This window comes from Apis mellifera, linkage group LG14 (genome assembly GCF_003254395.2).
Source record: "Apis mellifera strain DH4 linkage group LG14, Amel_HAv3.1, whole genome shotgun sequence".
Lineage (NCBI taxonomy): Eukaryota > Metazoa > Arthropoda > Insecta > Hymenoptera > Apidae > Apis > Apis mellifera.
The window spans coordinates 2554721-2582181 of NC_037651.1; the positions used below are offsets into that span (position 1 = coordinate 2554721).

At 24.4% G+C, this 27461-nt stretch overlaps 3 protein-coding genes across 4 annotated transcripts; 1 reads left to right on the top strand and 2 right to left on the bottom strand.

The window, feature by feature from the left end:
* Positions 1–11183: 11183 nt before the first annotated feature.
* On the bottom strand, positions 11184–14495 carry LOC412624 (methyltransferase-like protein 13). 2 transcript variants are annotated; one of them, XM_396079.6, is made up of 9 exons: positions 14421–14495; positions 13980–14163; positions 13732–13854; positions 13373–13589; positions 13059–13277; positions 12558–12817; positions 12112–12479; positions 11850–12031; positions 11227–11760 (listed from the first exon to the last, which is right to left on the bottom strand). In XM_396079.6, exons 2-9 carry the CDS (start codon positions 14069–14071, stop codon positions 11227–11229), a joined length of 1995 nt encoding a protein of 664 aa, XP_396079.3. In that variant the 5' UTR covers positions 14072–14163; positions 14421–14495. The 2 variants fall into 2 exon arrangements, with proteins under 2 accessions (XP_026300784.1, XP_396079.3); XM_026444999.1 differs by lacking the exon at positions 14421–14495 and having other exon boundaries at positions 11184–11760; positions 13980–14071.
* Positions 14496–18122: 3627 nt separating this feature from the next.
* On the bottom strand, positions 18123–21644 carry LOC552443 (N-alpha-acetyltransferase 60). The gene is made up of 2 exons (XM_624816.5): positions 21158–21644; positions 18123–18819 (listed from the first exon to the last, which is right to left on the bottom strand). The coding sequence occupies exons 1-2, from the start codon at positions 21402–21404 to the stop codon at positions 18242–18244; spliced, it is 825 nt and encodes a 274-aa protein (XP_624819.1). The 5' UTR covers positions 21405–21644; the 3' UTR covers positions 18123–18241.
* Positions 21645–23215: 1571 nt separating this feature from the next.
* Positions 23216–26772, top strand: LOC413854 (xylosyltransferase oxt). Its single transcript, XM_397293.7, has 7 exons — positions 23216–23516; positions 23629–24098; positions 24243–24385; positions 24501–24667; positions 24746–25127; positions 25202–26151; positions 26229–26772. The coding sequence occupies exons 1-7, from the start codon at positions 23346–23348 to the stop codon at positions 26676–26678; spliced, it is 2733 nt and encodes a 910-aa protein (XP_397293.3). The 5' UTR covers positions 23216–23345; the 3' UTR covers positions 26679–26772.
* The last annotated feature ends 689 nt before the right edge of the window (positions 26773–27461 follow it).

A 27461-nucleotide genomic window follows, 5' to 3' on the forward strand; every position in this document is an offset into this window, starting at 1 on the left:
AATGGTATTGTTATACATAAAAAATATATTAAATTCGATAAATGACATAAAGAAATGGGATTAATTTTACTCACAAGATGTGTACAAAAAAATATGGAAGAGAAGATACACCATATATGTATATTGTTATACACGTGTGTGCATACGTGTGTACGCATGTTCTCGCGCGTATAAATCCGTATTATACTTCATTATATCCGAGCCAGCGTTACCAGTTACACATGCAGGGTTTTGAAATACTTAGATATACGTCCATTTACATTTATAATAGAAGCGATTTAATCACTCGAGTGACAAAGTTGAAATAATTCCTTTTACAATTCTATATTTTATAATATATAATCATTTAACACATTGAACGTCAATTGGTACCATAAATTTGGATCTGAGAAAATTTTCGAATGTTTATCACGAGTCTGTTATTAATATTACAATTAATTATATTAATTGATGAAATGTAATAAATAGTATTTTATGTATGATGTAATTATAATGGCGTCATGGCGTTCGATGTATTAAGATAAAAATTATTGTTTTATCGATACGATGTAAAAAAATTTTCGTCATTTCAAATTCGTCAAACGAAAGATAATTGTCACTCTAGAGATTGGAAAGGAAAAAGTGTGTTGTTTTTTAAATATCGATTTAAAATATCGCTGTATATGCAATGAATATACAGCGATCGTGCCGCAATAATAATCGATCGTATTTTTTCATATTTTTATTTCGTTTCTACCTCCTGCAATCGGAATCCACGAGTGAGAAAGAATTTATTTCGAAGGAAAAGGTGTTTTGTTGACAATTACAAAAAGTCCATTTGCTTGAATTTTTAAATTCATGATTAAATGACGATATTCGTATTGTTGCACTTTTAGGTTAGAAATTTTGGATCGCAAATAATTTGAAGATAATATTAGCAATTAATGTTAAAATTTCTGTCTTTATGTGTTAAAAATAATTTTATTTTTCTTAATAATGGCAATTTAATTGCATTTCTATATCGAAGGTAGATATATGTGTATCGAGAAAAATATAAATTTTTTATCGAGTGGCGCGAATATTTGAATATTTTACGTTTTATTAGAAATTTATCAATAATCTGTTTCTAAAAAGTTTGAATTATTTTAGTTTTACCTTTAAATATCAATTTATAATATTTTAAGTTCTTCAAGTTCATTTAATTCATTTCTCAAGCATTGCGAAATGAATGTATATTTTTTTTGAGACCAAAGAAGAAATTTTCATTTATTCTTGTGCAATTTTAATTTGATCGAACGTTTTATTTTCTTCCGTTTACCGAATAATGATCAGATCAATCGAATAAATAACCCAAACTAAAATCGATAAATCAAACACTTGATAGCGTTTTCTGTTTGCGATTGAAATTTCTAAAATTTTTAACCTGAAAAAAATTCCAATTAATTTCAATTCGTTACGATTAAAAACGAAACGATCATCTTTAATTCGTTTATTAAAAATTTTCAGATTGACCAATTTCTCAAGCTTAAAACCACTTTTTAAAAAAATCATTTAACATTCTTCGTTACGTTCAATATCAATCGCTAATTATATAAGGAGAGGGGAGGGGGGGAAAAAAATGTCGTGTTACAATTGTAAATAATTTACCCTCGAATTAAAAAAGAAAAGAAACGAGGACAGAAAACGAGAAGGACTGGAAAATTTCGATAGAAATTCAATGTCTGGGAAAGAATCATAGCGGCTAGAGGACCAAAGATAGCATAAGTCGGACCTGGTCGAACGGTATTTTATTCGGGTGGAGGATGAAAAGAATCGAAAGAAAATTCGAAATGTTATAAGCGAGAAAAAAAAAAGTACAGAACATTAAATATACCCGAAAAATTCACCAAAGACTTTGGTCCTTGTGTATCCGTGCGTACGTACGGATTGTATTATATCTACCATTAGGATTAATCGATCGTTTTAAGAGCGCGAATTTTTGAAATCGAAATGTCTGCAAGCGAGTGAAAACTTAATATCATCTCTTTATCCCGATCGTGGAATATAATTGTTAAATCGTGTGATCGCGTTTCAGGTTATTACGTCGATATATATCATCGAAGAAATTTTACTCGATTAAACTTTTAACCCTCGAACGATCCGTTATTTTATAATTGTCTTTGTTCGAAAAAATAAATGTTTCTTTAAAAATTCTTAGTGATAATCCGATTAGACAAGTTTCATCGAGAAAATTGTGAAAACGATAATTTGAGGGTTGAAATTGATAAGGGAACGAGTAAAATTTGACGTGGAAAAAAATGACCGAAAAAATAGATTTAATTGTATGCGAGAGCGAGTTGTGTGACTGTCGAGTGTTGTTTGTTCGAGAGCGAGATATTTTTGTGTTAATCGGTAAAACCAAAAAATATGTTTATAATTGGTATAAAAAATGGTATATCGATTGAAAATAAATTGTTTTTCTTACAAACCATAATAAAACGCCTTTCGTTTTATTATTTTTATTTCTTGCAAAATGACGGATGAAGCGGATTTCTAGTCACTTTTCTTCAAAAAAAAATCGGATCAAACCACTCAATCACTTGATATATATATATTTTCGCGACAGCTGGCTACAAAAAAAGAATGTTAAAGCGTTCTATCCACGTTGTTTAGTGGCCATTTAACAGGAGTAAACGAAGTGGAAGAGAATAGGGTGAAACCACGTTCGCATTCTTTCGGTGAGATCGGTCGAACAGGGGGATAATTTTTTCTTTGAATATTAATCAGAATTATCTATTCAGCAAAACCCTATATTTCGTAATTGTATAATTATTTTCTGAAGCATCAGATTCTCAATAGTCAATCATTATAAATAAAAAGTATCTTCTCTATGAATAAAAATTCAAAAAACTTAAATATAAATTATTGGCCACTTAAATATTTATAAAATATTTCTAACATTTGTTCATTAAATATGTAATATAGAAATAAATATCTTTCTGTATTTAACATTCTAATAAATAAGATCAAAGCTTTAAATTATATGAAATTTACGAAGAATTATAATAATAAATTTCAAACGCTTCTCGAATAAAATAATTAAAAAAAAAAAAGAGAGAAAGAAATAACGTTTCAAAAATATTAAATAAATAATCATTTCGAAAAGTTAGAGCTAAACGCCTCGTGAAAAGTCCTCGAAAGGTACGTCATTAATAATTTCTTCTTTCATTCTTACCGGTCACGTGAGGCAGACATCCGAGCAAGAGTGTAGGTTTCATGGCGTTTCGCTTATCTTCCATATTAGCGTATTCCACTGCGACACGCTGCTTCCACAATATAAATAACAAGTCGGTAAACAATAGCGTTTTTTACTAGAGGTACTCGTGTCACGCTATGCGGATGGCAAGCTTGATCGTTCTACAATTACATTTCACGTAATTTTTATATTTTTATTCGTCATTTCTCTTTTTTTCGAGTCACGTTGTAGTGCAAGATCGAAATTATTCATAAAAATCATTATTATAATATATAAGAACAATTATTATCCTTGTTTAAGCATCCTCGAACTACTTTAAAACTTTTAGACAATTTTTATAATAATATCACGTGCCTAATTCTTTCTTGCATCAATATAATTCCTTCTTTGGATATTCTTGAATGAGAGATTTGTATGTTAAAATTATTCATCACAACTGGATGCAAGAATTAATAAAAATGATATCATAAATTGTTTAAAAATGTTTCTAATTTTGTTAAATATACATTTCTATTATATATATATAATAGATGTTAGATATATATGAATATATTCTGTTATAAAATTATTATCACATGATAATGATATTCGTTTCATCTTACGTGAATAGTAAAATTTAGTGGAAATTTAATAGAAAGATTTGAACGTCCTAAATTGAAATGTTTCCGTTCCAGCCTAAGAAGCCTTGGAGCGAAGCAGGTGAGAAAAAGGCGCATGGAAAGAAAAAAAAGGCAGGATCGACGGTGTAATAGATTATCGACGATTATCCATCGCCTCGGGGACGAATTACCGAATGGTGGACGCCTCTTTCGAAGGATAAGCGATAAAAGCGCGATAGAAAAAGATAAATTATCCGCGATAGCATCTCGTTCCTTTGTTTTAACCGAACCGTCGGGTCCTCCAGATTCTTGTCGCGAACGTTTTACTTATTTTAATCTGACACGGTGAACAAATCGACCTACGAATCGTCTCGCGAAATTGAAATTTTAAATCGATCTTTTGGAAAAATATAAAAGCATCGTCTTATTAAAATTATATGAAAAATCAATCTATTTCTTATTCATCCTTTATGTTAAAAATTTCGAAAATTATATTAAAGAAAAAGTACATGGAATTTAAAATATAATTATATATCTGTGAAAAAAATATTGAAATCCTTCTCCTAATTATCAATTAAATTTCCAGCCAACGTGTGTAAATATTAAAAAAAAATATGCAATCATAAAAATCAGGTTTACGAATTCCTTTCACTCCTCCCCCTTCATTTTTATTCCCCTTTTCTACAGATTGCTTCCGTTGCAAAGAGTTTACGGAAAATTAACTTATTCATACGTTTCGCAGTTTCGTCATGACTTGGAAGATTTATGATTTAACACACAGTCATATAGCACTCTCGAAATATGCGCTCTGAATTAAAGAGGAAATTTTTTTTTATCACTTTGCATTAACATAACAGATTATGTCTTCGAAATGTATGTGAAATCCTGATAATTCGCGGATATTAATTACTTTCTAATTTAATTCTATCTATTTTCGATTACAAATTTTCCATCTTTAAAAAGTTCTTTGAAACTTTGAACTTTTTGTAACAATTCAAATATCAATCTAATCAAAATTCTATCCTTTTTTTCTAATCACATCGTATTTTATCCGAAAGCAAGAAGAGATACTCGAAACGTTTCGATAATGATCGATAAACGCGCGAGTAGCTCTCCCATTAGGGAAGAGCTGTGGTATTAAAATAGCGCGAGAAATCGGTAAAGTTTATACTCGGAAGGCGAAGCCATGAGTTTCTGGAAGCAATTTCTGGAAGCCGGCTCGATAACGAACATTTTGGCGCGGTCCGATGCCGCTCTGGTTTCCACGTTGACTGACTTTATTACCTATAATTATAGATGCAGCAAATGTAGTAAATCCTCGTTGTAACGCAGTCATTTGGAAACACGGTTTTTCCCTCGCGTCGTTAATCTCCGGCTCTTCGTTCCTTCGTGGTTATGCCTCTATGGCCTCGTATTTACACCCCTACCCGATTAGGCCGCCATTCTTTTTCGCGAGATCAACTCGACCGAGCCGAGGATGTATTCCAATTGTTTTTTAAAACAGGACTTTTCGAATCAAAATTCTCGATATCATTCATAAAAGAGGAAATCCACCAAATAAACTATATTTAATATAGAATGGAGATGAAAATTTCCACGGTTTAAAGTTGTTGTATTAGAAAAAAAGGAATATTTCGATCGCATGGATTCGTTGACGTGGATCGTCATTACTGACGATGCTAGGGAATGTCACGAACACGCGGGGGGAGCGATTATCGAGGCAAGGAACGGGGCGGTGAAAGAAGAAGTCAGTTTATTTTTTATTCACCATCCCCACGGGGACAATTCACTGTCGATATTTATCGAGCACGTTTCTTGCTGCGACCTTAGGAGAGGTACGATTAAAATTGTTCTTAGAAAAAGAATTCCCCCGCCGTCGAGGAATAAAATGTTTTTGCCTCGGGTCTCCACGGGAACCCACGTGGCCCGCGTGAAATTTTCATTTTGCCTCTACGTAATTCCGGCATCAGAAATAATGTTATCGTTATTCGCGAGGCATATATATAACGTAATATAAAGTTTATCGCCGGTAACGCGTTGTACCCAATTAATTCGAGCGATAATGATTATTCGTCCGATTGCGAAAAAACGTGTAGCTTTTACTCTCTCGAAAGTAGAGATATATATATATATACAAGAATTGGTGTGTGAATATATTATAATCGCAATGTTCATTTGTCTTAAAATTTGTTCAAGAGGACTTAAGTTGTTTGAAGGATATTCTATTTCAAAATATATTTCAAATATATATATATATTTGTTCAAGAGGATATATATAAGAGGACTTAAGGTGTTTGAAGGATATTCTATTTCAAAATATATTTCAAATATATATATATATTATACATTTATAAGTAAGTATTTCTCTGTGTTTCATCATAATTACTTCCTCTGAGGTCAATCCATCCGCAGGGGTTTGCGATGAAAGCGTGTCGCGCTCGTACAAACGATTAATTCTGTTCCCTTGGGTATAAAACTCGCGGCCAGCTCCATTATTACAGCAAACATAGTATTTTCCACGGTGGAAAAAATCCCTTAGGAGATATTTTTCACGGAACTGTGTACCAGAAATATTAATAATTCAATGAGACCGTCCAACGCTATTAGCGTTAGATCTTTGAAATATCGCGTTTTAATTTTTCTAATATTCCATACATTTTTATGACACTTTAAATAATAGATACAATTTTTTCGCGTGGAAATATTTTTAATTATTAAAATTAAACAGAAGAATTAGAATTGCAATTATTACGAAAAATTGTTTTACTATTCATAATCATTTTTTTGCTTTCATTAATAATAATTTATTCGTGTTATTTGTATCTCGACTTTTATTAATAATTAATACTTCTTTGGTATATGGTTTAAATATCGTACAATAGACGAAATCTTCTATGCAAATAGTTGGTATTCGTTTCAAATTCGATCGTCTCAAAGATGACAAACAAGGCAATTAGTGAAACGTTTCGATGATGCTTTTCGTCGAATCGAATTCCAGCTTCTTTTCAAAGAAGCTTAATTATCATAAAAGGGAATTCTGAACTTCACCAACTCGATTTGTATTTTTCCAAGATTCCAAGCCTCGAATATAAAGGGACTAATGAATTGTCACACAGAAATCTACACACAATGTATCTCGTTTCGTTGTGTTAATACAAATCGATCTTATTCTAAAATATTTTCGACGCATAGACTTCGAATTTCTCCGAATTTTAATCGACGAGCAGAGTTTGGAAAATTTTTAAACAAATCAGCATCAATTAGACTGTTCATAATATCTCTTTTTTTCTATTTATTATCCAACGTCGCGTCCCACAAATTTTCACGTGGAATGATAAAACGAAGAAATCAAACGTGTGGCACAATCAGATGCTCCACTGATAGAGTCGAAGAGGAAATCTTCCACGAGGAATATTCGTGGAAAGCATCTGGGCTAAGATTGAAAATCAATGTTTATTGCACTCCCGTTTCGGTTCGAGCCTTGCAGTTCGAGGAATCCAAGGAATCTTTATAATTGGATTCTATTCTCCCGCGAAATTCGTGGTTTTCCGTGTCTTGACCATACCAGGACTACAGCTCGAACTTATTCTCTTCACCATAACCGAGGTTTATGCGCCTTCCAAGCTCCCGTATTCGTGATAGTTGGCCGCTGATTGCGCTTCATAACAGAGACGATGAGTTTTACTATTATTGGTCCTATTCTTCCTCTAGCTTCTTCTTTTCTCCTCCTTCTTTTTCCTTCTTTTTTTTTTTTTTAGATAATATTTTTCAAGGACAGCCAGGAAATGATTCTGTTAATTTATTATATAGTAGATATATTTCTTTTTTTTTTTTGATGAACATATATTAGGCAAACTATGAATACAGGGATGTTGTTGATTTTCATGTATCTTTTAAAAGATGAAGGAATAAAATATATAAATACATTAAATAAAAAAAAAATTATTCATTTTGTGTACAAAATTTTTTTAAAATTTGTTGAAGATGTCCTGTAAAGTAATATCTTTTAAAAGATGGAGGAATAAAATATATTGGTAAAATTATACATTTTGTGTATAAAATTTTTTTAAAATTTGTTGAAGATGTCCTGTAAAGTAATATCTTTTAAAAAATGGAGGAATAAAATATATATATATATATATATATACATTGGTAAAATTATTCATTTTGTATACAAAATTTTTTTAAAATTTGTTGAAGATGTCCTATAAAGCAATATCTTTTAAAAGATGGAGGAATAAAATATATATATATTGGTAAAATTATACATTTTGTGTACAAAATTTTTTTAAAATTTGTTGAAGATGTCCTGTATCTAAAGTAATATCTTAAAAGATGGAGGAATAAAATATATATATATTGGTAAAATTATACATTTTGTGTACAAAATTTTTTAGGTATATTTCTTTTTTTTTTTTGGTGGACATATATTAGGCAAACTATGAATACAGGGATGTTATTGATTTTCATGTATCTTTTAAAAAATGGAGGAATAAAATATATATATATTGGTAAAATTATACATTTTGTGTACAAAATTTTTTTAAAATTTGTTGAAGATATCCTGTAAAATAATATTAACACTATTTATATAAATATATATTTTCATGTTTTTGTAAGATGAAAATTTTACGTGCAATTATATTTTATAAACGTTGTTTCAACACAGAGACATTATATTTCAAGGATGTTTGGAGATCTGGATATATATTTCCGTATCAAAGGGAAAGCGCGCACGAAATCTTAATTTAAGAAATTATTCTAAGGCGGTTCGGGCGCGGCGACAAACATTTTGATCTCGTTAAGCTAAATTTCAACCAGAGCCGTGCCATTTGTTGCATTAACGTCTCATTAATTGGTGAAAGTTCGTCGTTACACATTTTTCTCGTCGTTCCGAAAGCAACGGCACCTGCTGTCTCTCCCCTACGACACATCATCCTTTTCTAACCTTTCCTTCTTTTTCCTTCTGTACAATCATTTCCCCAATTTTTCTATTTTACACAAATCAAATTTTTTTTCAACTCATCCGTGATTTTTCAAGTATCGATCGTTTTCTCTCTTCAACGATATTTTTATCCAGGTTTTGATTTTAAAAGGATAGTAATAATAATATTTTTTTTTCTTCGATAAAAATATTATTTAATCTCGATGTATTATTCATTTATTCCTTCTCTAAAGGCGTTGTAAAAATTCCTCGATTTTTCACTCGATCGAGCTCCTTTTTTAAAATTCAGCCCCTTTTCAAAGATATAAAGAAGGAATGTGTTCCGTATTGGAAATGTAGGGGGAGTTCGTTTTCACGACTATTCACGACGTGTGTTGTGGCCAAAACGTCCTTAAAACGTGCATAAATTGCCACAATGGGGAGCACAATGGTGTCATCAGGTGATCGTCCGACTTATTTATTTCGTTTAATTTATTCCGACAAGCGTGGATGGTCCAACTAGCTGCTGTTTGGAATCTAGTGACGGTGAATAGTCTCGTTTTTAGGTTAAGTTGGTACAATCATTGAACACCTGATTATCGTTTATTCGGGTGATAAATCATCGTTTATTATTAACAGCATTTTATGTTTTTTTTAAGATTTTACATTTTCTTTAAATTTATTTATTATTCTTATATTATTATATTCATCAGGTATAATTATTAATTTACTAGTAATTTAGTAATAAATTAGTAATTTAAATGTACAACCTGTTGAATTTTAATAAGATTGAATTACAATAAGATTATAATAATAATCATAATAAATAATAAAATTGGTTGATCATAAATTATGTTGTATAAAAGTTTAGAAAAGAATACGTTCTTTTGAAATGAATCACATTTTTAATGTCATAATCAACAGGACTCGTTATTTTCTGTATAAAATAAATCGTATTAAAAAAAAATATCGATCTATGAAATTGGATCATTATTAATTTTAAAAAAGAGGAAATAAAAAATTTGATATATCGTGATTTTTTAATAAAAAAAAATTTATCAACAATAATTACATAATATTTAATAATTATTCTTAATTTTATATATATATATATGTGTGTATGTATTATAATACATAAATAAAACACTGAGTAGAAAATCTGTATGAGAGACAATGTTGGTTCGTGTTCATCGCGATTTGCATTAATAGCACGCAATCGTTATAGAACAGACATATTGTGAACTAAATTCACATTTCCCGCTATCCTTTTGATTTTTAATCGAATATATCGTAACACGAAAAGTAGCACTGTTATTTACTTTGCTTTATACATTATTTTCGCGTGACATTTTCCTTTAATCCAATACGAACGAAAAGGCAATTATAATATCAAATAGACAAGTTTCAAAATCAAAGCATTGCATTCTATCCTTATTACTTATTAAAGCTACGAAAAATTATAAGATCAATAATTGCTAGAAATATATTGTGAGAAAAAAGAAGGAGGATTTAATTGTTATTTGAAACGTTCGAAATTTCAATGATGCAATTTATATTACTATATTATTAATATTGTTATTGATATTATTGTTACAGCGATAGTGATGGTCATTTGTTTTTGCAAAGTATAAATATAAAAAAATAATAGAACGTTAAGTATGTTCACTGTATATAAAAATATAAACGGATATTTTTATCTATACGTTAAGGGAAAACAATGAAATTAATCGGTTATCGAAATATGCTTTTCGCATAAATTTTATGCGAAATGATAATAAACAAGGAAAGCAAATAATAAGAAAAGGATAGAAATAGGGTAAAAATTGTGAAATCAGCGCCATCTCCAGAGTGCCGCAAATGAAACGTGTAAATAAAGAGAACAAATGAAAAGAAAAGGATAAAGCTAGGGAATTGACAACTAATGCCATCTGTTAAATATTTTTGAAAAGATTATTTTTACGATTATTCGCGAGATGGTGCTAATGTTTAATTCCTGTCTTACTATATTACCTACATTACCTGAAGTGTTTTAAATGTATTCGAGAGATGGCGTTGATAGTTAATTCTTGTCTTATTTTTATCCTTTTCCTATTATTTTCTTTCCTTGTTTATACGTTTCATTAGAGGCAGCCTAGAGATGGCACTGATTTCGCAATTTTTAATCTATCTCTGTCCTTTTCTTACTATTTATTTTCTTTCTTTATACTTACTCTTAGCTAGTAATTACAAATGATATATAGGACATCAATTAAAGACACTTTCGTCATTTATATTTTAAAATACATAATATGTTTTAATCATTAGGAAATATAATATGAATATAATATGAATGAAATAATAAAAAAAACATTATACAAAAATATATATTTTAATTTTATTATTTTAATATTTACAAAAAATTGGATTATATATATATATTATATATATATATATATATATATATATATATGATTAATTATCTTCCGTTTAAAATTTTATATTCAGATTTTTCATAAAAAGAAAAAAGATGATAAATCAAACATTTTTACATCATTTGATAATCTTTTCGCATATACTTGTTCATTTAAAATCGATACAGCTTTTTGTAATATATTCTTCCATCCATCGTCGTCATTTTTATTTATAGAACATATTATAACTTCATTTACTTCACCTTGTACAGAATAACAAATCATAGATTGAAATACAGATTTCAAGTCATTTTTCACTTTTTTTTTAATATTCCTATCTCGGCTAACTAAGTTTAAAATAAAAAGACCGCCATCCATTAAACATTCTGCAACTGATTTTATAATAGATATTTCTAGAAATTGTTTAGGTGGACAACTCATTCCAACTGTAGTATCTTTATTATCCACGTCAAAAAGTATAGCTTTATATTTTTTGCCATTAAGTGTATTTTCTTTGATAACTTGAATACCGTCAGCAATTTCAACTTTCATTCTATTGTCAAGGATAAGACCAAAATAATCAGTTGCGACTTTTAACATCTTTTCATCAATTTCAACTGCAGTGATTTTTAACTATAAAATTACAAATATATATATAACTATATATAGTAGTTTCAATATATTAAATAAATTAAATATTAAATTATATTATATGTATATACCTTAGGAAAACAATTATATAAAAATGTACACAAACCACCTCCGCCTAAACCTATAATCATTATTTCGTCATATTCTTTAAAATTTACCGCAGCACTAACACCAATACTCATATATAAATGATAATCACACGCTAAAAACCCAGGATCGATAACTTTTTTCATTTTTCCACGTCTAGATTTAGCTAAAACAAATTATTTATAAATCAAAAATTAATTAATTAATTAAATTGATTTTATTAAATCAAATAGTATTAAAATATACCTTGCTTGAGACGACCTTCACTCTGTATAACGTAAGGATTATTTAGAAAAATTAATCTTCTAAATTCACTACCATCTCTTTCAATTTCTTCGATAACAAAAGGACCACTTAAATCACTTTTTCCTTCATAGCATATTGTTCTAACCCCAACATCAGAAGAACCCAATGATAGACATGGAATATCAGTTTTTCTAGATAAACCTTCTGGTGCCAAATTTAAAATACAGTCTTCAATTTCATTTTTTACAGCATCCCAACTTTCAAATTTGTGTTCTCTGCATAATGTGACAATAGCAAGTCTATCACGTTGAGAACTCTTAAGGACTTGTTGTCTACCTTCTTTTGTACTAAATAACCAATCTGTTTCTCTAATAAATAAATAATTTAAATTTTATTTTACTTATATTTATAGTTATTAAATATTTATTAATTAAATATAAGCTTACTTTCCTTGTGGTACTATAAATGCTGCATAAGTTTTTGTACCATGTACTTTGGGCTGATCTAAAACGTAGATTGTATAACGTGGATGTTTATTGTCAGGGCTATGTAAATTTAATGAAATTTCTCCAATATCAGCTACACTACGTTTTTGGAGATTACTAAAAATAAATGAAGATTGTTGTACTGACAGAATAGCTGATATTATATCATCTGTTGATGATAATCGCTTTGGTGAACCATCAACCAATGCTATTTCCAGAACCTATTATAATTATATGATATTTATTTATTATACACACACTTTATTGTGTAATAAAAATTAAAAACAAAATTACGTCAAATAAATATTATTAATTAAATATTTTCTCATATATATATATGATAATTTTTATTTGATAAAATATTTAATTTTTTTATTTGATAAAATTTAACAAAATTTAATAAAATTTAATTTATAATATAATAAAAATTTGGTAATTTATTTTTTATAATATAATGCTTACAGTCTGTGACAGATTTGTAACTTTTGTAGCAATCACTGCAAAAACTGGAATTGAACTTCCATCTTCCATTCGTGTCTTTTCTTCTGCTTCATGACAACGTACTATACGAAACATAAATCCATTACTTGGAAAATAAGATAAAAGTTGTTTTAAAATATATTCTTGTAATAAGGAGATACATATGTATCTGCCACCATTACGTAAAACTCTTGTGATTTCCTATAATGAAACAAAATATAACAAAAATTATTTATTCATTCATTACACATACATACACACACACATATATTATTAATATTATTATTATAATATACCTTAAAATATTTATTAATAGAAGATACTGTTCCTTCTTTATTATCTGGCATAAGAGCATCTAAAGTACCTTTATCCAAAATAACATTAAATGTATTATCAGAATACGTCATTTGTGTAGCATCCATATGTTCATAAACTAATTGTGGTCTTATTGATGCATTAATATCGCACATTTGTTTGATAACAATATGTGATATATCAATATTTGTAATATTTCTGTAATCAAAAAAAAAAAAAAATAGATAAAAAATATTAATTATTAATAAATAATTTTATATAATCAAAATATATATTATATAAAATCAAAAAATTTAATATAATTAAATTTAGTAATAATAATAATATAAAGATTTCACACCTGTAACCAGCATCATACAAACACATACTAACAGTAGAATTACCACAACCAACAATTAAAACATTGTCCTTTACTTTTATATATTTTAAAAATATACTACGTAATTCTGGATATTCTCCATACCTAAATAAACAGTAAAAACTCAATATATTTAAAATAAATATATAAAATATAAATATTATTTAATATAAATATATTAAATAAATATATCCAATAATATATTATAAATATTAATATAAGATTCATACCATTCAAAATTCTTTTTACCACGTTTTTTAAAAAATGTGTTCCAATATTCAACTTGATTAAATTCTTCGTGTGATTTTGGTAGCAAATTCATATTTTCTATATTTTAATTTACAAATTTGATAACATTGAAGTTATTTCTAAAATCGCTGGATTGTGTGACACTAAATGATTCCTTACATTAACCTAAAATAATACTATACTCATCAACCTCAATAAATTTTAATAAAAACAATCAAATTATAAAGACATATTATTAACATTATTTGATTTGATTACATTTCTAATTTTTTTAAATTATATTTATATTTGTTTTATTAATGTTATTCTTTTTATAATTATAATATTATATTAATAATAAAATAATAATAAAATAATGAATTATATATAAACTATTTACAGATATATACAAAAATAAATATATTTTATGGAATGAAATTTACCATAAGAAAAATGAAATGTTTTTAATGTGTTTATTTTAGATACAAAAACTACATTTAAATTTATTAACAGTCAATTTTCATGTAAATATATCATTAAAGGCGAACTTATATATATTATCATTAGATTTATGCCGCTAATCTATGATAATACAATATGTTAGATAATTTCTGTCCGAATATTTGTATATTTTTAAGTAATTAATCGAAATATATTATATTTCATTATAAATTTATTTTTTTTTTCGTTTTTGAAAAAAAAGAAAAAATTTTTTTATTATTCTTAGATCAAATTAATCCATTTATAAAAAATTCTTTAATTAATATTAATAAACATTTAATATCAGCTTTTAAAATGTTTAAAATTTCAAAAGAAATTTTAATATGTGTATTTATGTATTGCGAAAAATTTTTGAAATTATTTTTCTTTAGAAATATTATTTAATATTTATTTAAGTCATTATTATTTAGAAATAATAAGAATAGTAAGAATAAAATTTATATTCTTATAAACAATATACTTTTTGAATATATATAATTGCTTTCAATTTGTATTTTTCAAATATAATAGATATCTTTTATGTAATAATAAACTTCCTAAAAATTTTATAATATAAAGTTCGCAAATAATAAAAAAATTTAAACTATAAGAAATGTTTGATTTAATCAAAAGAAAAAATATCAAATACTCTCGATTTCTGTATCTAAGTATTAATATATTTTTAATTCTCATTTTTATTTTTCGTATTTTATAATTATAATTAAAATAATATTTTTTTATATATTTTTTTTGTTATTAAATATTTTTTTATGATAACAATAACAAACACGTAAAACTTGTAACATGTCAATTTATTACAAACAAAGTCAATACATAAGTATGTACAACTACTTTGACACATTTAATATATATGTACATTATGTATAAATAATACGCACACACATTCATAACTCACATTCATATATGTTAATATAAAAGCTTTTCTTTGTTTGAATATATAAATGTAAACAATGCTGTTATTTTAATTAACTGATAACAATAAAATATAAGAAGATATAAATAAGATGTTAGATTATTTGCAATTAAAGAATACATGCACAGCCTAAAACAACAAGCAATTCAATGTATTCTATCACCATGGAAAATACTGTATTTGCTATATAATAATTGCTGAACTAAATCTCCTCTAAAATTTTTAAGTTATAAAAATCTTGGTCTAAATTTTCCATGTAAATTTTTAGTTTCAACTTACATAAAAAAAAAAATTTAATGTTACATAGAAATATATGTATATCTTGCATACTTCAATTTACTTGAGTGTAATAGATTTACAAATTATAATTTAGTATAATATAAAACTTGTAATGTATATTATCCAACATTACTTAATATCTACATTTGTAATGTAACATTTTTTTTAATATTCCGCATGAAATGTAATTATATAAATTCAATTTCATTATATACTTATTAATCATTCTTTTGAATTGAATCTACTTAGTTTTATATTTTATTATTAAACTATTTATGTTACAAATTTTTTCAATTCATTTACTAATAATGTTTTTCTTTTCTTCGAAAGATGGACACATAAAGATAAAATATATTTTAAAAATTGCAATTTTGCTAAAAATTTTTTATATTTTGTTTTTGAAAAAATGTGGTTTAATTTAATTAAACTAAATGAAAACACATAATATTTAACATATAATAAAATCAATTTTATGAATATTTTTTTTTTAATTTATAAATACTATAATAAATTTGTTTTTCTTTATATACTATTATACATGTTTTAATTTAATGTAAAAGTTTTGTTAAAAATATAAAGGAATTAAGTTAGATTATAATTTCAAATAGACATGTTTTGTATAATTAAATGTAAAATGATTCATTTAGAAAGGCAGATATAATTGATTCATATATTAAAATATAATATAATTTAATAGTAAATAATATTAATTCAATAACTCAATAATAAGAAAACCAAACTAAATAAAACTAAAATGAAAATTATTATTTTATTAAAAAATATTATAAGATTACATATTATAATTTAATATCTCCTTATATTATGAACAATATTAATAATTAATATTTTATAACAAATTAATAATTTTAAATTAAAAAATTGAATGTTTTTAAATTAAAGAAAAATTAATTAAATGCATCATTAATATAAGTTATCTGCCTTATTTTGATATTATGAACTATCTGTAAGAATCTATAAGAATCTGTAAGAAATGTATTTTTAACTAATGATTTAATTTTTATAAGAATTGCAATTGAAATTTATTTATTTCTTTTATTGAAGAAATTGTTTATTTTTTCTCATTTCATTTTTTCAATAAATTAATTTTTAACTATAGAATAGTAAAAACTGATCAATATAATCTTAATATATTTGAGTAATTAATAAATAATTTTTTATGAGGAATAAAAAATATCAGAAAGAAATCCTATTGCATTTTTATATTAAAAAATATCTACATGGAAAATAATTACTTTATTGAAGCATTAAAAAAAAATAATTATTTTTTTTTATATATAATAAAAAAAGCTGAGGTTGTATGTTATCAGTCTCAGCACTATTTATTAACTATTACAATAATCAGTATTGCACTCTCAGTTATGATCAGTTATGATAATGAATTTGAGGAGCTTGAACAGGTCTCTGATGCTTAAACTGGTGACGGGTAACATGGCCCCAGAAGTCTATACTTCTTATACAATTAGAAAAAGATGTTTTTTCAAGAATATAGAAAAAATAAACAAATTATTTAAAAGTTAACAAAAATAACTTAGTGACAGTTTGATACAATACAAATAAAAGAAGCTTAAGATTAAAATTAAAAAAAAACATTTTTATTAATTTCAAAATTGAATAAATAGGAGAGTGACATTAAAAATAGAATAGATATTTACAAAAAAAACCTTAAATAAAAAACAAGATAAATGAAAAAAAAAAAAGTAATATAGAAAATAATTCATTATATCAAAATAATAAATTAAAAACTTAAAGAAATGAATACTTATTTTTGACAAAATTAAGAAAAATATATTTTGAAAGTATTCTTTCAAAAAAAAAAATGACTAGTATACTAGGAAAAATTATTTAAAATGGCTAAGATTTACACTTAAAATGATAAACATAAAAATTGATAAAGTAAAAGCAATAATAACTGTCTACATAAATAATTAAATTATTATTTGTAAATTTAAGAATTACAGATTATATTTTAATTTATATTTTAATAACAATAATGCATATAAGAAATGATTTCAAAATTTTTTAAACATTTACCCCGTCACCAATATTTTACTTTACTTTGCAATAAATTGTATTTTTGATGTTTTATGAATATGTTATATTCAACAAAATACAAATCTTTTCAACATGCAAATATTGTATTCAAAAAGATTTTTAAATATAAATATTTTGAACCGATCAAATGCTCTGGCAGTTAAAGGCTTTATTCTTAATATTTATGTTATTTATCTTAAATCTTAAATTATCAAATTATTTAATAATATAATCCACGGTGAAAGAATTACAAAATTTGATTCTGACAAAGTAAATACAATAAAATTTTGTTCTATTATATTCTCAACTGAATAAAAACTGATACTTGTTGATTTAAGTATTGTCATTTTAGTAATAAATTATTTTTCACAAAATTTTCATAAAATTGTGAAGACAATTATAAAGCTAATAATTTTATTGCTAAGGTATAATACCCAAATTAGCATATTCTATGCAATATATTTCTTTAAAAATAAGAAAAAAAATATTTGGTTTAACATTGGTATTCGTCATAAAGTATCATCTATGATATGAAAGTATGGTAGTAACCCAAAGAAGTCGTTGCCAAATCCAACGGGGTATTCTGCATGGTCCAAGACTAGCCATTGCACTGGCTATATGACGCAACCAATCCCGAATACCGCGTGGTGCATGTCCCCCATTGACGTAGAGAACATAAGTAAAACCATCTTTACATTTGCCATGAATTACATAATAATAAGGTAGAAAACTATGTAATCGAAAATGACATCTTTGATAAAATAAAATAGCTGGTGCATTGCTAGATAATACATGCAGGAAGACTGCTTTTACGGAAGAACGTTCTGGAGCAGTGACATGTGCTAATAATTGTTCCAATAATAATGATGCAATTCCATTTCTTCTATATGCGCGACGGACACCTAAGCTAAGAATATAACCAACTAAACAATCATTTCCTAAACTTGAACACAAAATACCACGATCTTCTGTGTTCAATTTAGCATAAGGCTTTATTTCCGCGACAATGAGTCCAATTATTACTCCACCATATACAGCTGCAAGTGCATAAAACCGTGAGGAACTTGTTATATCTTCATACCATGAATAAGGATAATCTATGACAAAATAAATTAATACTTTAATACAAGTATTAATATAATACTTAATGCAAGATAAATAATTTATAAAAATGACAAAATAACATGCATAATTATATTAAAAATCTTCATTTAATTTAAATTTTTTATTATTCAATAAAAAATTTGTAATATATTTACTAAATTAATCCTTTATGGTTTTATTTTTTCAAAAATATATGTATGTATATAATATAATTTTTATTTTTAAATTATTTAGTCATTATAAATCACTTTTATAATTTAATATATATTCTAATTTAATTTAATGTATATTATTCTAAATAAAAAATTAAAATATTTTCGTTTTAATTTTATAACAAATATAATTATTTATTTTTATTATATTTATATTTAAATATTATTTATATTTATATTTAAATTATATTTAATTAAAAAATAAATGAAAATAATAATATATTTATAAAATATAATTATTTAATGATTATAATAATTCATATAATTGAATATTTTTACGCATTTGTTTAAATATAATAATATCTTAAAAAATTATTTTGAAAAGATAAGAAATAAATTACAAAAAAATATAATAAATTAATATTATTAATTTCTATTATTTATTTAATAATTTTTAGTAATATTATATTTAATGTTTCTTTATTTACTTTTTTTATTAATAATATCTATATATTTATTATTTTAATTGTATAAAAAGAAATGATAAGATAATAAGATAATAAGTGATAATAAGAGATAGTAAGAAATGATAATAATAAATAATGAAAAATAATAATAAATAATCAATAATATACTAATATTTATTATTAATATAATACAATTTTTATACCTTCTTTTATATAAGTATATCAATATAGAAAATATAAATATATAATAAACATTCATAATTAAAAAAGAAAAAATAAAAAAACTTCGATATCAAAATAATACAGTTATACAATATATATATATTATATTATATATTTATATATTATATTATAATAATGTTGGAATATAATATTATGTACACATATTATACATAGCTGCTAAAATATATATAAGGTGTAATAAATTAAAAAAGAGCAAATTAACAAATTATTTAAAAAAATAATAAATTTATTTATATAAAAATAAAATATATATATAATAAATATATATATATATCTATAAATCAAAATTTAAAAAAAAAATAGATAAAAAATCTAATAATTATCTATAATATTTTTTTTAATATAAATTCATTACATTCATTCATTTATAAATTATGTTTATATAAAATGTAATTATTGTTAATTATTTTTTAAAAAATATTTATTATAATCTTAAAAAATAATGTATGTGATTAAATAATAATATATAAAAATTAGTATATAAAAATGATAATTATATTTTATCTTTATTTTCTTGTTTAAAATAAATTAATACTACAATTATATCATAACAATTACAATTTTTAATATAAAGTTATAAAGATAATTAGAATTTTCTTTCGATTAAATTAGAAAAATTGCAATTTTAAAATAATTAATATAATTTTGAAACATATATTTTCTGTGATTACAAAAATATATCTTGTATGTCTTAATATATCTTTGTATAAACAAATTATATATATTATATATGATTAAAAATAAAATCTTTCCAAGGATTAAAAAAATAAATAAATAAATAAATATTTCTATTATTTATATTGCATTTATATAATTATTAAAAATATGAAAATATAAAATAAAAATTGTGATACAGCTTTCAAATTTTTAAAATACTTCAATATGTCCTGAAAACTTATGAAAATTTTATAGTTAAAATATTTATAATTACATAAAAAGTTATAAAGTACAATATTAAATCAAATATAATTTAAGTCAAAAAAATAAAATAATAAATAATTTATTTAAATTAAACACAATAATCAAATAATGAATGATTATGTATATCTAAATGTAAATATAAAATATAAATATATAAATAAATTCAAAATATAAATCTAAAATAAAAATATATCTTATATCAATTTATGTGTAATTATTATAATAAAAATTTTTGGAATAATCAAGAAATTAATAGAAACTTTATAAAATCATTCTTCTTACAATCAAATCATCTTTTTTAATATCTTTTTTTAACATAAATTGGAATAATATATAAATTAAATCGCATCCAAAAAGCCAAAATAATATAGAAATAATATATATATATATATATATATATATATATATACACATATTAATTAAGTAAATTTGAAAATATTAAATATAAAGCCAAAAAGGATTAATTATATATGAAAAGCATTTGTAAATTACTTTTTATAAGATGTTATATATAAAGTTTTATTTAGAATTTATAAGAAACTTCGTACCAATAGGGAACCAATCTTGACAGAGTGCTCGTACTTCCTCCAAATCATCTGGACACAGAAAACGTAATTGGACATCACCCAGAACACACAAAGGTACAGTTGCCGGTATTACGGAGGTTTTCTGCTCATTAGATGAATTTCTTGAGGTATTTTCATCCGTGTATTTATGTTTATTTTCTTGAGTTACTTTGAAGTCACTTTTTTCAATTTCAGGTAAAATAAGATATCGATTAAAAGATACGGCCATCACGCCACAGTTTTTCTATCACTTCATTAGTCATTTCTCGAACGATGTCAAGCATGTCAGGTTGCATGTAAACGTTTGCTAGTAAACATATTAAGATCCGCAGACATTTTGTCCCCTTCTCTATAATGCTTTATATTTATCTCTCTTTCACATACACTTATTTTCTTTTCTTCTTTCTCTCTATCTATCTTTCTCTTTCACCTTAGATTTCTAATATATGAGATTGAACACAACCTCAAAAATATGAATATAATCTTTTAAAATATATTATACATATATAAATTAATAATTTACTATGAGATTCATTTTATCTTATAAAAAAAAATTATAAAAAGAATTAATTCTAAAAATTAATTTAATAAATGATTTATTACGATATAAAAATTAACGAAAAATTATCATAATATATATATATAACTATTATAAAATTTTAAAATGTGAATTTTAAATATTTTTATTAGTTACAATTTTATATTTGCAATCAATTATTAGCAAAAAATATCTATAAAAATAATAAAAATTAATTATTACTACATTTAAATAATTCTTTTATAGCAATGTTAAATTAAAAAAAAATTAATAAAACTATAATAAAATATGTGTGATTTGCGCTTTTTAATCGATAGAAGAAAAATACCATAATTATTTTATGATGTTATGCTATTGCGTGAATTTATCTTTAGTTGTAAACTAATTTCATGAACCCGACTTCAATACTATCGATAAATAAAACGAGAGCAGATTTTTAAAATCTGTTAAGCGAATAAATACAAAATATATATTATCCAAATATCCGTTAGTGATTAAGTTATAAAGGATAGTCAAAATTCGAAAAATAAACACATTCTATTCAAAAATTTATACAAAAATTTCTAAAATTAATTTATTGTGAAATGAGTTAAATTAACTGTTTTCAATTACGACACATAGGATTTTTAAAAAATATCGAAATCTCTCATATATTCTGTTTTATTTCTATTCTCAAAAATATCTTAATTTTTAAAAATTATCTATCTTTTTGACATATTTTTTCTTATATATATACATTATGTCAAAATATGTACAAAACTTAACCTACCATTGAGTCAGAAGGAAGAGCCAAATTCTGGGACGAGAATTAGAAAATAGAATTTCATCAACAAAACATTTTACGGAAAGAAAAACAATTATTGAGCATTGAACCAAGAGTGAAATCTTCTATAGATTTTGGAACAGTATTATAAATAAAAATATCGAATAGCAAAAATTCAAGGTTTTATTTTAATCTCCCGCGCATTTCGATGAACAGAACAAATCAGTACTCCATAGGCAGAAATCCCGAATTTTTATAAATCTATAACAATAGAAATACGCCAACAAAGCAGAAACATAAAAATTCCTAGTAATTTCTTATATATTATTTAACTAGAAATTTTCTATAGAAAATAAATTATGGTGGCATTATTGTGACTTGATAACTAAATGTATATTGTCATGAAATTATAATGAAGTATAGATTTTTATGTATATGTATTTAATTTATAACAATAAATAATGTCATTTGAAACAATATTGCCTCGCATAATATTTTTTTGAAATTTTTATGTCTACATCCTCTCATTTAATTAAAAAATTTGACAGAAATGAGTTTAAATGTATGTTAATGATGTAAATGAATATTTAAATTGAAGTACTATATTGAACATATATTTTATATTTTGTTATTGTCTTTCAATAATTTATTAATGCCTAAATTTATATGTATAAATATATATACATATATATATATATATATATATATAAAGGACGTAACGCAATGCATGTAATATTATATATAATATCGAGCGTTTGAGTGAAATATGTTCCTCATATTTTATAAAAAATTATCTGTTAAATTGGATTATGACAGATAAAATTAAACAAAATTCGAACGATTTAATTATATAAATTAAAACAATAAAAATGGTTATAGCAAAAAATCATTCAATAAGTCGATCTTCTAGTTGTTTACGAAAGTATCGTATATTGTTTGTATTTGGTATTACTGTACTATGTGTACAAATTTATTTAGCTCATACATTTTTTGGTTTGGAAATTCGAAATCGAAAGTTTGACCGATTATCTTCAGAAGATGTAAGTTTTATTATTTATAACATTTATATTTATAACAATTTATAACAATATTTATAACTATTAATTACTAATTATATTATTAGTATCATAATATAAATTTTTTTTAATATAGGATTCATCTCAACTTGCAGAAGATGAAGGTTTACCAAAAGGTTTACGTCAATTGAAGCTTCCACCTGATAAAAATAGTAATTCAAATAAGATTTTACAATTTCAGCGAAACCGTACTACTAGAATAAAATTAGATCGTAAATCATTAAATTTTACTCCACCTTGTGAATTTACTGGCAGAGAAGCAGTGAGTGCTGTGACACGTGCACAAAGTCAAGTATGCAAACAACGCATTGTCAATGTGACGTGCCTTAATCAACAAGGATTATTATACCCAGAGAGAATACAGTCTCTGTGTCCTCATTCTCCAGGATTTATAGATAAACCAGTCAGTTTAGGATGTTTTAAAGATGATAAGACATTAAGAATACTTTCTGGTTATTACAATGTTTTTAAAGGGAACAATTCTCCAGAACGTTGTGCTTTTTTGTGTCTTCAATCAGGATATATGTATGCTGGTACTGAATATTCGTAAGTATTGCAAATATTTCATATTCTTAACTTAAATCATTTTCTCTTTTTAATAAATAATGTCAATATTATCTTTATTTTGTTATATTTAATAAAAATTAGAAATATGTAATATTGGTATATTTAAAGAATATTTAATTTTAGTATTGAATGTTTTTGTGGAATGGAAAAACCATCTCAACTAAAACGCTTACCAGATTCTAGTTGTAATATGAAGTGTTCTGGTAATCCAAAATATTCTTGTGGTGGCTATCTAACAATTAATATATTTTGGACTGGAATTCAAAGTAAGAAAAAATTAATATAAAGAGAGTAATACAAAATTGATATTATTTTATATAATTATATTTATTATTTAATTTAAATAATATAAATTTATAATATTTTTTTTTTACTTTATAGAATTTAAGGCACAAGAAGCTCGAAATGCAAGTACAGAAAGTGAAAATGAAAAATCTGTTCGAATAGCATATTTGTTAACAGTAAATGGCAGAGCCAGTAGACAAGTGAGACGACTTATCAATATTCTTTATCATCCTTCACATTTATTTTATATTCATGTTGATGCGGTAATTAAACAACTTTTTCTTTTTTGATAATATGATAAAAAAATATTTTATTATAATTCATATATATTATAAATTTAGCGACAAGATTATCTTTATCGAGAAATGTTAGAAGTGGAAAAATCTTGCAAGACAAATAATATTAAAGTGGCAAGGGGAGAAAATTTAAGACATGCAAGCATTTGGGGAGGTGCAAGTCTTTTAACAACTCTTTTGAAATCTGCACAACAAATGCTTGCACATCATCACCATTGGGATTTTCTTGTCAATTTATCAGAATCTGATTTTCCTATTAAAAATAATGCACAATTAATTCAATTTCTTAGTTTGAATAAAGGTATGAATTTTGTAAAATCTCATGGAAGAGAAGTTCAACGTTTCATTACTAAACAAGGTTTGGACAAGACTTTTGTAGAATGTGACACACGTATGTGGAGAATAGGCGATCGTAAATTACCAGATGGTAATTTTTTTTTTATTTATTTTTGATATCAATTATAATATTTTTAATTTATTACAAAAAATTGTTTTATATAGGTATACAAATAGATGGTGGTAGTGACTGGGTAGCCTTAAGCAGAGAATTTGTAGAATATGTTGCTAATTCAAATCCGGATGCATTAGTGACTGATCTATTAAAAGTGTTTAAATACACTTTATTACCTGCCGAATCTTTTTTTCATACAGTTTTACGCAATTCAAGATTCTGCAATACATATGTAGATAATAATTTACATGTTACTAATTGGAAAAGAAAGTTAGGTTGTAAATGTCAATATAAAGCTGTGGTTGATTGGTGTGGTTGTAGCCCAAATGATTTTAAACTTGAAGATTTCAGCAGAATTCGAAATACAGTAGATCGTAATTTGTTTTTTGCTCGAAAGTTTGAATCTATTATTGACCAAAGAATTATAGACAGAGTAGAAGAATGGTTATATCCTGAGAATTTAAATAAAACTATTAATGCAAAAGGCTATGATGCATATTGGCAAAGTTTATATCATACAGCAGATTTGAGTCCTTTAACAGATGATGCATTATTGACTATTTCAAATTCTTTAGCAAGATTAACTTTTCATAAATTAAATATAAATTATAAAGATGTCCGTCTTTTGGAAACAACTGCCTATTTTAAACAAAACCAGTTTGTTGGAATATTAATTCTTGCTGAAGCTACAATACAACAACAAACTGTTCCACAGGAATATTTAGAAAGAGTAGAATCTTTGATCTACTTGAGACATAATTTTTCTACTAGTAGAGAATGGTTGGGAAAAATACAAAGTTTATCTGTTAATACCGATTATGATCAAAAGGAAAAAACATTTAGAAATTTAATGGGAAGCATAGGACCATATTCATATCCAATTTTATCATATGAATTCGATATTGGAATTACGACGCCACAAAATGTATCGATATTATGGGTAGACCCTTATGGTCGATTAGCATATGTTAATTATATACAGCTTGAAGAAACAGCACTAGTAAATATAAAAATTTTTTAATTAATTGATTTATATTTGATATTTTTTTGAATGATTAATATTTTATTTATTTTCAGACAGGGTATATTAGACCACAACTTAATGAACATCTAGTTGTGGGTACTTGGCATCTATTTTTAGTTGCTGATTCTTTGTTAGCAGCAAAAATGAATTTTTTAGTGACTCCTTTAGGAAATTGGAAAAATAAAAAAATTGATGCAGAGAAAGCTAAAGAAGTAAATAATGCATTTGGTGATAATTATCATATTAGTGCAGAAATCAATAAAAAATGGTCATATTTATTAAATTCTGTACATTTTTATAAACAATCTACATATATAAAAGATAATGAAAACAAGATTAATTCTAACTTGGATCAATGGATAGATAAGTTAGTACAGGAACATTATGAAATTGATAAAATATGTAACGCTAATAATACTAAATTAAAATTACAAAACTGTATTAATACTTACTGGAGTTCATTGAGTCCAGATTCAAAGGCTGATATCAATAACCTATGTTAAAACTATTAATTAGTTTACTAAATATGTGCCATTCTTAATATTTTTAAACAATATTTTAACTTATTAAATACGTGTAAAGGTTAATAATCTTTTTAGATATTTTTATATCAAATACATGCTATACATATTCATATGGTCTATTTTAAAAGTATTTTATATCCTGAAACTAAACAATTTTTAAAATAATGTAAGGTGATTTTTTTGTAACTTCCTTTGCATATTAAGATTTCGGTAAATTTTTTATTATAAAATGCTTTTTCTATATATATATATATATATATATATATATATATATACACAAAATTTTATTGATATAATTATGTGAATATATAAAACTAAATTTTTTTTTTTTGAAAAATTTATATACAATGTAAATTGTATAAAATTTTGAAAATTTAAAATTGAATTTATGTATAAAAATAGAATATTTATTTAAAATTTTTATTATTAAAAAGAATAATTAATCTTCTATTATATAATTATATAATAAATATTTTATAATATAATTTACATTTTATAAACTAATATTTTACTCTAAATGAAATTATAATTTTTCTGTATAATATAGATTACATTCCTATAAATATTACTACATGTGCCTTCAATTTTGTTAATTATTAAAAAATTAAGATTTCAATAACAATTATGCATATATATTGCTAAATGTTATTTAAAAAATGTTCATTGTTTAAAAAAAGAATAAATTAAAATTATTTGTTTATTGTTATAAATTTTCATTAAAAATAAATTTACTAATATTTTTTATTTTATATAATTTATCCC